Source organism: Bos indicus x Bos taurus, chromosome 26 (genome assembly GCF_003369695.1).
Source record: "Bos indicus x Bos taurus breed Angus x Brahman F1 hybrid chromosome 26, Bos_hybrid_MaternalHap_v2.0, whole genome shotgun sequence".
Classification (NCBI taxonomy): domain Eukaryota; kingdom Metazoa; phylum Chordata; class Mammalia; order Artiodactyla; family Bovidae; genus Bos; species Bos indicus x Bos taurus.
Window position 1 is genome coordinate 9623961 of NC_040101.1, and position 12739 is coordinate 9636699.

Below are 12739 nucleotides of genomic sequence, written 5' to 3' on the forward strand. Positions count from 1 at the left end.
ATGGGCTATTTTTGAAGGCAGTTTTAGGTTCACAGCAGAACTGAGCAGAAAGTGGAGTTCAGAATAGTTTCATTGCCTGAAAAATCCTCTGTGCTCCAGCCATCACAGTTTTGCCCTTCCCAAAATGCCATATGGTTGTAATCATACAGTAGGTAGCCTTTACAAATTGGCTTCTTTCACTTAGTAACAAGCATTTAAAGTTCCTCCATATCTTTTCATGGTTTGACAGCTCATTTTTCTAGCATCAGGTCATATTCCATTGTCTGGATGTATCGCCACAGTTTGTTTAACCATTCAACGACCGAAGAATACATTGGTTGCTTCTAAGTCTTGGTGATTATGAATGAAGCTGTTAAAGCCTCCATATGCATGTTTTTGTGTAGACAGAATTTTTCTTTCTAGATGCTTTTGTTTCCACTCTTTGTGGATTTTCAGCATAAAGTAATTTTTACTGATGAGAAAACTGTGTGACAGACGTCTACCCCTTGTTCCACCCGAATCCATGGAAGGGCCTGGGCTTGGGGTTTCAGACCAACTAAGCCGCCAGGACAGAAGGAAGCGCTGGGCCACTGTGGTGGGAGCCCGTGCCCAGGTTCAAGAGGCAAACAGCCTGATTTTGACTCTCTCTTTGACACACTCTCTTCAGTGTGTCATTGAATGAGGCTGGCTGTCCCTCTGAGCTTCAATTTCCTCCCCTAAAGAGAGGGGCTGCAAAGTTGACAAAGGTGTGCCATCAGAATTCCCTGGGATGGTGGCTGTTAAGCCTTTCAGCACAGCGCAGGGCCCAGAAAACAGTGCTGGATAAGAGGTCACCAGAGCGGGTGTGCAACCAAGGTAAAAAGTAGAAACTGGGGTTTCCCTGGTGGTAGAGTGGTTGGGACTTTGCTCCCTCAGTGCAGGGGCGCAGATCTGATTCCTGGTCAGGCAGCTAAGATCCCATGGCTCACGGCCACAACATCAACACATTAAAAAAAAAAAAAAAAAAGCAATATTGTAACAAATCAATAAAGACTTTAAAAATGGTCCACATTAAAAAAATGTTTTTCAAAAGAAGAAACTGGTTTGGCAAGCCCCTCATTCACTGCCCTGTTTGGAGAGACTCTTTTGAAACTCCCGGTCACGTTGATCTCCTTTCATTAATACTGGAGAGCAGCTTGGACTGTTTCCTACCCTCTCCCACTTTCTCAGTTTCAGTCATTAACTGTCGGTGCAGTTAATTTACAAGGGGAAGGACAAGGATGATAAACCAGGTAACAGCTAAAAACACTGAGGATTCTAATGAAAACCACCACATAAAGTAATTAGCCTTCAGTTAAATACATTAATTAGAAAACAAAGAATGCATATATATGTATAACTGAATCACTTTGTACAGCAGAAATTAACACACCATTATAAATCAACTATACTTCAATAAAGTATTTTAAGCAATGTTGAAGATTCTTGACTGTCAGGATTTTGAGGCAGTTTGAAGTCACAGTGTTAAGTGTTTTACTGATCTCCTCTTCTGGGGGTTTTAGGCTGTTTAGGTTTTCAGCATCAGGGCCCGGCCTTTGACGATGGAGCACACTGCTTACCCTGGGTATCATTTCAGAACTGATGACTCTTCAGAAGACAGCACAACAGAAAAGGCCCAGGCATCTTGATGCCTGGACTATCTGTAAATGAATGCTAGGCAGCCATGCTCCAGGCTCTCTCTTACTGCCCACAGCGCTTACCACCTTCCTGGCGGTGGCGGGGGGGGGGGGGGGCACGGGGAGGCGATGGCTGTGAACCCTTGAGAGCTTTTCTGTTCTGCAAAGTCATTCTCACCAACCAGCCACTCAGGTTACACTGCTTCAGAGATGGGTCTAATGAGAATTATACCACACTGGAAACGTGACTCTTCAGCTTCAAATTTCATAGGACAGCATCAGCCAAAGAAGACAAGGGCTTAGTGGTTAAGAGAGGGCTTGACCCAGACACTTGGGTTCCAACGCAGCAACTTTACCTTCCTTCTTGCTGGGTGACATTAGGCTGGTTACTGAACTGCTCTGAGCCTCACTGTCCCCATCAGAAAAATGGGGATCCTACGGTGGTGGCGGGGAGAAGGAAATGGCAGCCCACTCCAGTGTTCTTGCCTGAAGAATCCCAGGGATGGAGGAGCCCAGTGGCCTGCCATCTATGGGGTCGCATGGAGTCGGACACGACTGAAGCAACTTAGCAGCAGCAGCAGCACGGTGGTGGCAGAGGAGGAAGAGGAGATGGGGTAAAGGAGGATCAGGCACTTTAACTACAAAAGCTCACCTGGCCCAGTGAGACACACTTAACAGAGACATGTTTCCATAGAGTGTTCTGAGCCACTTTTAATCTTTTTTTTAACTAATAATGCATTCGTTAACGTTGTTTCATTTGATGTTTGCTGATCCTTGGTGGGCTTAAAGTTCTAAATAAAACAACTGCCTTTTGGCAGGAAGGCCTCTGCTCTCTGTGTGCTCCGCCCTCATTTTGATGGAAGAACAGGACTGTGGCCTCCGGGCGGCAGCTGGCACAAACAGCAGCCAAACAGCCCAGCTGGGCCCCAGAAACAGGCCCCGGATGGGATCAGCAGCCCAGGTAGCCCAGCATCCTGCAGACTGTGACCTTTCTGATGGGTGCTTCCAACACTCCAGCCTTATTCCATTCTATTAATGGCCTTGTATTTGGCAGTTTCCTTCCTATGAGCTGTGGCTCAGTGTATCCTGAGGCGGTCGGGGGAGGGGAGTGGGTGGGGGTGGGAAGGTGGGGACACGTGCTCAGAAGTGTAACCAACAATACTTGTTTCCAAACAGAGATGGGGGCTTCCTTGGTGGTTCAGTGGCTAAGACTCCACGCTCCCAATGCAGGTGACGCAGGTTCGATCCCTGCTCAGGGAACTAGATCCCGCAAGCCGCAACTAAGGGTTCACACGCCTCAATTAAAGGATCCCCTACGCTGCAACGAAGATCAAGGGTCCCTCGTGCCACAACTAAGATCCGCCACGGCCAAATAAATAAATACTACAAAAAAAAGGGATGACTCTGCAAGCCAGCATCCTTGACGGTCCTCTCAGATCCAGCTGGCAAACGGTCACATTCCTTGAGCCGGTTCTCAAGACAGTTCCTCAGAACGGCGTGGGCTCCTGAGAGGGTAACAGGCAGGAAGGCCAGGGGTCTCCAAACAGAGGAAAGAGCCTGCAAGTGTCAGACATTTTTATCTCTCTTAAGCGGCAGGAGGAAACAAACTAGCGATATTTTTTTCCTTCTCTATACAAATTTAAAAGGAGGTTTCTCTTCAAATACTGTGTTGCCATAATGACACCTGGTTTCACCTGAAGTTAACTATTCTCAAACCTAGAGTTAACCAAGGCCTTTCTCTTATGGAAATGTTTGTCTTAAGCTATGCTAATGTGCTATGCATTTACCCCAGACTCTGTCTTCAAGTCGGTTCTGCTTCTTGGCTCAGAACCTGCTTGACAAACCAGTATGTTATACTCAGATATTGTTCCCCTAATCTATGTAAATGAAACTATTTGTGTGGTGGTCTGCCCTTCTTCAAGATTCAAGTTAATCATTTTATGGCCCAGGATAAACCATTTGGTGCCAAGATTATCCCAAAATGCATCTTATGGGTGAGGGGCCTGGTGCCATTCTGAGTTTTAAGACATTCCTTTCTTTCATTAACAGACTGCCAGTGACTGTATAACATCCAGCTGAAGACTAGCGGGGGGCGGGGGAGGGGGGTTACTCTTTCTGCCCCCTTCTGATGCCTATGTCAGAAGCTTTCTCTATCTCCTTTATACTTTAATAAAACTTTATTAAACAAAAGCTCTGAGCGATCAAGCCTTGTCTCTGGCTCCAGATGGAATTCTTCTCCTCCGGGGGCCAAGAATCCCGGCATCTTTGCGTGATTCAACAACAATCTTTCACTCCCAGCAGGAGAGCTGGGCAGTGGCCTGTGGCGGTGGCCCTGGGAGAGCTGCAGGAGGCCCTGTGGAGCAGGTGAGTCGCAGCTGCCAGGCGGGCAGGCATGGGGTCAGGAGGGGCTGACACAGGAGGGCAGGGCCACGTGGCCCAGAGGGCAGCATTGAGATCAGACTGCCCGCCACAGCCCAGCTGTCAGTGGCATCATCAGAGTGGCTGCAAGTGTGGCCCAGACAGCAGTTCCTCTTCATTTTTTAAAAAAAATATTTATGGATTTCTTTATGTCTGGCTGTGCTGGGTCTTTGTTGCTGCCCTCAGGCTTTCTCTAGTTATAGCGCAGTGCGGCTGCTCTCCAGTCACACGCACGGGCTTCTCTTTGCGGCAGGCTTCTCTTGTTGCAGAGCACGGTAGTCACACGAGCTTCAGTAGTTGGGGTGCACGGGCTGAGTTGCCCGGCAGGTGGAATCTTCCCAGACCAGGGATCAAACCCGAGCCCCCTGCATTGGCAGGCCAATTCTTAACCACTGGACCACCGGGGAAGTCCTGCATTTCTTCTTGAAAATGCCTTTGCGCCAAGTCTTACAACCACTCAGCCTGACGCTCCAGGCAGTCCCACAACTGACGGGTGTTACCAGGACACAGGAAAAACCTACTTGCCAGCCTGGTGCCATCACATCCCTGACCATACTTATGAAAGTGAAAGTGTTCGATGCTCAGTCGTGTCCGACTCTTTGCGACCCCATGGATAGCCCGCCAAGCTCCTCTGTCCATGGGATTTCCCAGGCAAGAGTACTGGAGTGGGTAGCCATTTCCTTCTCTAGGAGATCTCCCCGACCAAGGGATCCAACCTGGGTGTCCTGCATTGCAGGTAGATTCCTTACAGGCTGAGCCACCAGGGCCCCGACCTCGCTTATAACCACCTTCAAAGGGGAAGGCAGCTTTTACCATCATCTGGAACCTGCCCTGTCCACCCGCCCAGACACAAGCCTTCCGCACAACCTCAGCAAGACTGGCCCTGCCTTCAGTGGCACTTACCTAAAATGGGCCCAGTGCCCTTGCCTGCCAATCAAAGCACTATCTCTGAGGCTCGGGCCTGTCTGAAGAGTTGACCGGGTGGAGGCGAGCAGCACGCAAGTTCTTGTAAAAACATTCTGCCTTTCACCACACCCACCAGACATGGGGCACTCTTCCAATTTTCAGATGGAGACATCAAGCCAGAAAAGAGCAGGTTCCTGTCCAGAGCTGCTGGCACGACCGCCACTCAGCTGGGCCTAGAAAGTGCAGCAAAGAGAGCTCTGCACTCAGGGCCTCTGTCTCGAAGCTTCCCGCAGGGCCGGGTGGGGATTGGCCAGCAATGCAAATGTGCCCTGTGATTGGTGGCTTAGGGTTTTGCAAAAGCTGGAAGCAGAGGGCTGGAGCCTGGAGGGCTGAGATTGGGAGGTGGTGGATGGGCAGAGGGAGCTTTGCAGGAGACAGAGAAGTGGTTGTTGATGGGCCCAAACGGGCAAGGAGGAGACAGAAACCCAGCAGAGGGGCTGAGCCCGCAGGTCCCCATGACCACCTTCTAGAAGTGGAGATAGACTTAAGCTAGACAGAGACAGAGGGACCAGAAGGCTTGGTCCTAAGAAGACAAAGATGGACCAGATGGCACCATACAAAAGCCATGAGCTCAGACCCCCTGGGCTTATATCAGAGCTCCCCCTTATGAGCTCCGTGTCTTAAGCAAAAGGCCTAATTTCTGAACAGCCATTTCTTCACTTGTCAGAGGGGATAAATGCAGTGTCCACCTCAGGGCTGAACTGAGGACAACTACTAGCTAATAAATGGATGATGCTCAGCATGGCGTCTGTCACGCAGCAAGCACCCAACAGATGTCAGCTACTGTGAGTGTCATTAAACCCCAGAACAATGGCAGGCTTGTTAACATCGTTCAGTTGCTCAGTCGTGTCCAGCTCTTTGTCACCCCAGGGACTGCAGCACGCCAGGCTTCCCTGTCTTTCACTATCTTCCAGAGTTTGCTCAAACTCAAGTTCATTGAGTCGGTGATGCCATCCAGCCATCTCACCCTCTGTCACCTTCTTCTCCTCCTGCCCTCATTCTTTCCCAGCATCAGGCTGGCAGGCTAATAACAAAACAATAGCAGCTGTACTGATCTAGTGGTACGTGCTATCATGGTTAACTCTCACAACTCCAGTGCAAGAGGGACATTGTTACTGTTCCCCATTTTACAGAGGGCTCAAAGACACTTCACATATATGTTGCTAGCATTTACTGAGTGATTACCTTGTGCTGTGTATTAGTTCATTTAATCCCCACAACAGCCATAAGAAGTCAGTACTATTGCTATTCCCATCTGGGAAACAGGCACAGAGAGGTTAAGTAACTATTCAAAAGTCACACAGCCACTAAGATCTAGACAGTAGAGTAAACCCAAGTCTGTCTAACTCCAAAAACCATGCTCTTTCAACTAAGCTCTGCCTCCCAGGTTTCAAGGCTAATTCATGTTGCAAAGACCTCCATCACAGCCCAAAGCAAGAGGAATAAATATCTATTTTAAGGAATCTGGTGAAATCTAAAAGGATGAGTATGGAGTGCAAGGATATGTAATCCACAGAGCACAGAGGGTCCCAGAGGCTGGTGGAGGCTTGTAACCAAACACAGCATGTGCCCACAGCATGCCACGCTGTCCTTTCTGCAGCCTTGTAGGCTTCCACGTGGGCAGACAAAACTCAGACCCCACCCAGAGCCCTGTGGCCCTTCGGGAGATGTTGCTGAGTGTTTATGGAGGATCCAGGCCCGCCAGCCGCCAGGCCAGTTCCTTCCAGAGGAACCATCTGTGATCTCCTGAGTGGATGACAGGCCGAAGACAGATGGGCTGTGGCCGGGCTGCCTCTGACCACATGCCACCCACATGCCACCCTGCACATCCTCCCCACCTGGGGCAGCCCCTCGGCCCTGGGGACCACCAGAGGAGCAGACCAAGAGGCAGAACATCTGAGTCTGAGCCCCTGGAGCTGAAGGCCATTCTCTGAGTCACCACCTTTAATGAGGAGGGAGGGAACGCAAAACCCACGCCAGCAGGGAGAACGTTTGCTGGCTCCTCCCTGACTCTACAAGGTCATCTAAGCAGGGAGCGGAGGGACGCTCCGTGTCCCACAGAACACCAGCGGCCCAGCTGCCAAGCATTGTACCGATGAGGGCTTGGTTCTGCTACACCTCCACTTCACTTGGGCCTTTGACCTGCCCTAGCCTCTCTGTTACGAATGGATCGTCGAGGTCTAGCGGTCGAGGGACGGTTAAAGCTCTCAATCTACAAAACTGAACCTCCATCCTGTTCAAGTACCCACTCCTGATGACTGACCCTTAGAAAGCCTTCACCCTCTGCTCTGGTTGTAAACAGCCCCCTCTGTGATGTGTGCAGGCACTCAGGTCTGTGGAAATTCCCAAGCTCAAGTTTTCCTGGGTCCAGCTTCCCAAACTCCTGGAAGCTTTCTCCCCAAACTCCTGGAAGCTTATCTCCCCAAACCCCTGGAGATAAAGGGGTCCACAGCTGCTTGAGGCTGTGTCTGTTCTAGGACGTGTCAGGGGAGCCCTGCTCCAAACCCCCCCAAGATTTAAGGTTCTATTTCAGAGCCCATGACAGCTGAAATCAGCTTCAGCCTGTACTTTCTAAAGACTCAGGACTGCTCTCAGGTCACATCCTGGTCTCCTGAACCATCTCCCTTTCAGAAAGAGACCTGGTCTCTCAGCGGAAGCTCTGGGGTTCCGCTCTGTGCTCACCCCTCTTCCTCAGCCTATGCCTCGCCTGGCACAGACTAGAGGCCCAGGGACTCTTTGCTGACTGATTGCATGATATGTGGGGTTGACAGCCTCTTTTTAGTTTGAAAAGCCCCAGATGCAAAGGCAACTGACTTCAAGCCTCTTTCAGGAATCCGGGGTGACGGGGCACAGTGTTCCCAGCACGCGTGAACCCCCAGGCTGACTCTGAAATAACTGGTGAGACCTCGAGCTCAACCCTCACAGACAACATGGTTTAAAGAGCAGGCTGTTGACATGATAATCGATTCAAAGAGACTGTAACCAGCTGTTCCCGGGAAAGAAGGACACCAGGATGCAAAGTATGAACAAGTATTTTAATAACTCAAGTCACTGTGCTCCCAGTTCTGAAGAGATTCCTAAAAGAGGCAACTGTGGCCATTCCAGAAGCCAGTGCTCACCCTCTCGTTGTCTCGGCATCTCCCTCCTCTGGGTGCTGACTCGGAAGAAAGCATAAACACGCCCAGTACCATCCTGGCTCCCATGGGACCTTCCTCTTATCTATGCGTTACAGCAACAGCCTTAGCTGGACTAAGATGGTGACTCAGTTAAAGGGGAAGACAAATGCTGACTGTCCGAGAAGGGACGGTCCAAGCTGGCAAGAAAAAGCACACTGCGTACATAGGATACAGAAGGGGGAGCTTCTGCCTGCGGGTCTACAACGTTTTACATTGGCTTTTGCCTGCGAACTATCAAGAAGGGTTCTGCTGGCCAGTGTTTCTGCGGAACAAGCAACATGGCAGTCAAGTCTTGGGCATCCGGTGCCACCAGCCCCAGAGTCACCGAGCATCGTCCACTGGAGAGTTCTCTGAGGGAAACATGGAGTCCAGCTCATGCCTCTGCCTATGGGTCAATTTCTTCGGGAATCACGGTGATCATAATGTCTTCGTTGCCCCGGCGGACAACCATATTCAGGGTGCTTTCCTTCTTAATGACGTCGCTGACGTCGTTGGCGGAGACCACCGACTGTCCATTGATGCTGATGATGACATCGTTTTCCTTGAGCCCCCCACTGCAACACAAAGGGAAATATGATTGCAATGTTTCCACGTCTCCTGGTGCAGCGGCCAGGAAAGGTGAGCAACTTCACCTCTACAGAGGCACAGTTTAGGACCCGAGAGCCCAGAGCAAACAGGGTGGGATGGTAGTTAACTTTTGTGAGAATGGCTTAAACCACCCATGGGTTGCATTATTGCCTTTTGAGGGTTTTGGGCCACATCAGCAATCATGTCCACTGTAGAAATGTGTGCGGGCATTTGTATGATCTTATCACAGACTGACTCCAAAGGAAGTGAGGACACGCCAGCGACCACGGTGGCCAGCTTGCTTGTCATGGGTATTACAGCTCTACGGTGCCCACAGGTATGGTTCCACTGTGAGGCACCGCTTTGCCTTATTGCTGCTGTAACCTTAACTCTTGTGTATGACAGCATCAAATAAGCTGTTATGCACCTTAGTGGCCTAGGACAGGGGTCAGCAAAGTTTTCTGGTAAATGGCCAGAGAGGAAATATTTTAGTCTTTGCAGTCCAGATGGTCCCCAACACAACAACCCAACTCTTCCGTGGGAGTCCAAAAGCCACCACAAACAATATATAATCTGCTGGGCATGGCCGTGCCCCAGTAAGATTTCATTTACGTAACACTAAAATTTGAATTTCGTATCATTTTTAAGTGTCCTAAAATAACTGTTCTTAATTAAATTATTTCAACCATTTAAAAATGCAAAATCTTTCTGTAATTATCCTTCAATAAAAAATAAATGCATTTTAAAACAAAAAATAAAATAAAAATGCAAAATCTAATCTTAACCCCAAAGCAGGCAGCAGACCAGATCTGGCTTCTGCGAACAGTCTGCTGGCCACTCCCTGGTCTAGCGCGTCTCCGTGGATATTATGTCCACATAGGCTATGGGACTGCAAAGAGTCTGACTCAACCGAGCGACTAACACTTTCACAGGTAATAAACCTGACTGTGGGTTGAGCAACTTCTTTCCCTGTTACTTTGATGCTCCCTGTGCTATTTTTCTAGAGGTGTGGATAAGTAAGGCCTGACTGGTAACAGGCATAATTAGAGAAGCCCTCAGGAAGAGATGCCTCTAGCAGCCTAGGCCAGGATCACTGCCTGAGGTCTCAGAGACACTGCTCCTTCAACCGTCTTTCCCCATCTAGCCAGGTTTGTCCCAGAGACTCCTAACAAGTCCATCTGATTCCCTCCTGAAGAGGACGTCTAGCCAGGAAGCCTCCTCCTGCCGACGAGCCCGGAGCTGAGCCAGGTCGGAAGCCCTGACCGGCAGGACGGACACAGATGTTGGACCATTCTGTCAAGGGTCCTTACAGTCACCTGAGGGGAGACGAAAAGAACAGTTCCCCGCCCCCTACCTCCAGGAAACACACGATTATCAGGAAAATGGAGAGGGATTCTAACTCACGCTTCTGCGGGGGTATCAGGAATTACTTCAATGATATACGCTCCTGAAAGCACGTCGGGGAAGTCTCGGTGGCGATCCTTCAACTCTTTGGCTTTGCTGCTTGGGAGAAAGAACACCTGGATTAACCATTAAGAACAACGGGGCTCCCACAGGGCTTCTCTTCCATCCCTGATTCTAATGTCAAATTCCAATGTAAAAAAATCAGGTTTTTTTTTTTACTGTTGAAGTTTCCTTTTTATTATTATTTTTTAATGTTTCCTTATTTATTTATTTGGCTGAGCCAGCTCTTCGTTGTGGCATGCAGGATATTTAGTTGCACCATGTGAGATCCAGTTCCCCGACCAGGAATCGAACCTGGGCCCCTTACACTGGGAGTGCAGAGTCTTAGCCACTGGAACACCAGGGAAGTGGTCCAGTGGTCCAAAGTGGCAGTGGTCGAGGGAAGTGGTCCAAAATCCCTGGAGGGGTCCAGGGATTTTGATTCTGCTGCAAATTGCTTATTTCCTAGAGTCAAAGATTTCCTGGATGACAGCAAGAGAAACGTTTTAGCATTATCATTTTTATTAATTAATTGAGAGTAGCTACCACTTAAGAGCCTGGTATGCTGCAGTTCATGGGGTCACAAAGAGTTGGACACACAACAACCACCACTTAAGAAGTCAGGACAGTGTAATGGTCGGCCTGCTCTGGAACCGCAGCCCTGCCCCTTCCTGACTGTGTGATCTTGGGCAGTTGCTTAACCTCTCTGTGCCTGGCTTTTCTCACCTGTTAAACAGGCACAGCGCCATGAGGTTGTTAGGAGGACCATGATCTTATCTAGATCTAGTGCCTGGTCCCGTGCCCGGCACTGAGCAAGCACGCGAAAAAGGGTGGGTGGGCTCCCCGTGGCTAGTGACCACTGCCATCACCCACGTACCCCAGCTTTGACTCAGTGCTCCCCACACACCAGCAAGCCTGCCCGGTTATCCTGATCCCAGAGAGGAGAAAATTGAGGCACTCAGGGCTCAAGCCATGCCAAGGTCACAAGCCAGGAAACAGTAGAGCTGGGACAGGAACCCAGGAAGCTGGACCCCCAGGCCCACATTCCTTCCCTTCCCTTCCCTACATCCCCCAGGCTTCCATCTCTCAGAGTTCCAAGACAAGACCTGATGCACATTTCAGTCTTGGCAAGCCAGCTAAGAAAGGCACCACCATTTATCACACGTGTCTAAACTAATAGTTGTGTGTTCACAATTAATTAATTGCCCGTTAATTACAGTAATTAAGATATTAGTATTTATATCAACAGGTTCTGCTCTTTGCCGACTTAACTTCTAAGAGTTTCAACCAGGCCCTTAGGTACCAAGACGCCTACAATCACACCAGGTTTTTTCATCAAGGTTCAAACACCAGTATGTCATGCGTCTGGCAGCCACATACCGCAACTTTCACCAGCTCGGGGAAAACAAGCCCATCAGTCATGCCGCCCTGCCTGGCATTCCAGGAGCCCCAGCCCACAGGCGGCAGAGTTAAAGAAAGGCAGGGCGCTCTGGGGTGCTGAGGGAGGGGCTTAGGGCACTCCTGGAATGTGGGTTTCAACAGACCAGGTGGGGAGAGGAAGGCGTGGAGGGGGGGCGGCGGGGGGCGGGGGGGGGGGGGGGGGCGATGACCAACACCTGGGCTCATCAGGCCTGCCTTCAAAGAAAAGCGTGGGCTTCCCTGCTGGCTCAGCCGGTAAAGCGTCTGCTTGCAATGCGGGAGACCCGGAGTTCAGTTCACTTTCTTTTCTTTCTTTCAAAGAAAAGCAGAATCTTTCAGAAGGAAGGATCTGCTCAGAACCCCAGAAACAAACATGAAGGATAAAACAACACGAAACAAAGTGAAGCCGCTCAGTCATGTCCGACCCTTTGTGACCCCCATGGACTGTAACCTACCAGGCTCCTCGGTCCTTGGAAATTTTCTAGGCAAGAGTACTGGAGTGGGTTGCCATTTCCTCCTCCAGGGCATCTTCCCGACCCAGGGATGGAACCCGGGTCTCGCGCATTGCAGGCAGACGCTTTACCATCTGAGCCACCAGGGAAGCCCATGTGAGGCCAAAGTTAACGGCCCCTCCTCTCTTTCCTAATGTACTTAAATCAGACACTGAGCTGTCTCGAGGCAGAATAAGGTTTCTCTTTTCAGGGTGCCCGTGAGAGTCCTCTGAAGTTAGTCTGTTTTAAATTTAAGACACAGGGACATCCCTGGTGGTCCGGGGCTAAGACTCAGAGGTCCCAGTGCAAGGGGCCCTGGGTTCAATCCCTGCTCAGGGAACTAGACCCCACACGTGGTAACTAAGAGTTCACGTGTCGCAACTCAAAGATCCCACGTGCCACAACTGAGACCTGGAACAGCCACGTAAATTAAATATTTGAATTTTAAACAAATAAATATTTGAACTTAAAGCAGTAAGTGAATTTACGACACAGACAGACACAGACATCCCGTTACCGACCTGGGTGTGAGTGACATCATTCGGATGCCGATATACTTCTTCTTGGTGATGGCTTTGCCTGGTGGGACCACAGAAGGAAGCAGAAGGTCAGCCCAGTTGGAGGC

The 12739-nt window shown here is 49.9% G+C and overlaps 1 protein-coding gene across 1 annotated transcript in view; it reads right to left on the bottom strand.

Moving 5' to 3' along the window:
• Positions 1-8034: 8034 nt before the first annotated feature.
• The window catches only part of HTRA1 (HtrA serine peptidase 1), a 57725-nt gene continuing 53020 nt past the window's right edge, over positions 8035-12739 (bottom strand). The window contains exons 7-9 of the mRNA XM_027528696.1: positions 12636-12693; positions 10166-10261; positions 8035-8748 (exon numbers count right to left, since the gene is read on the bottom strand). Of these exons, the coding sequence (XP_027384497.1) occupies positions 8580-8748; positions 10166-10261; positions 12636-12693 (323 nt within the window). The 3' untranslated portion in view covers positions 8035-8579. The remainder of the gene's footprint in view (positions 8749-10165; positions 10262-12635; positions 12694-12739) is intronic.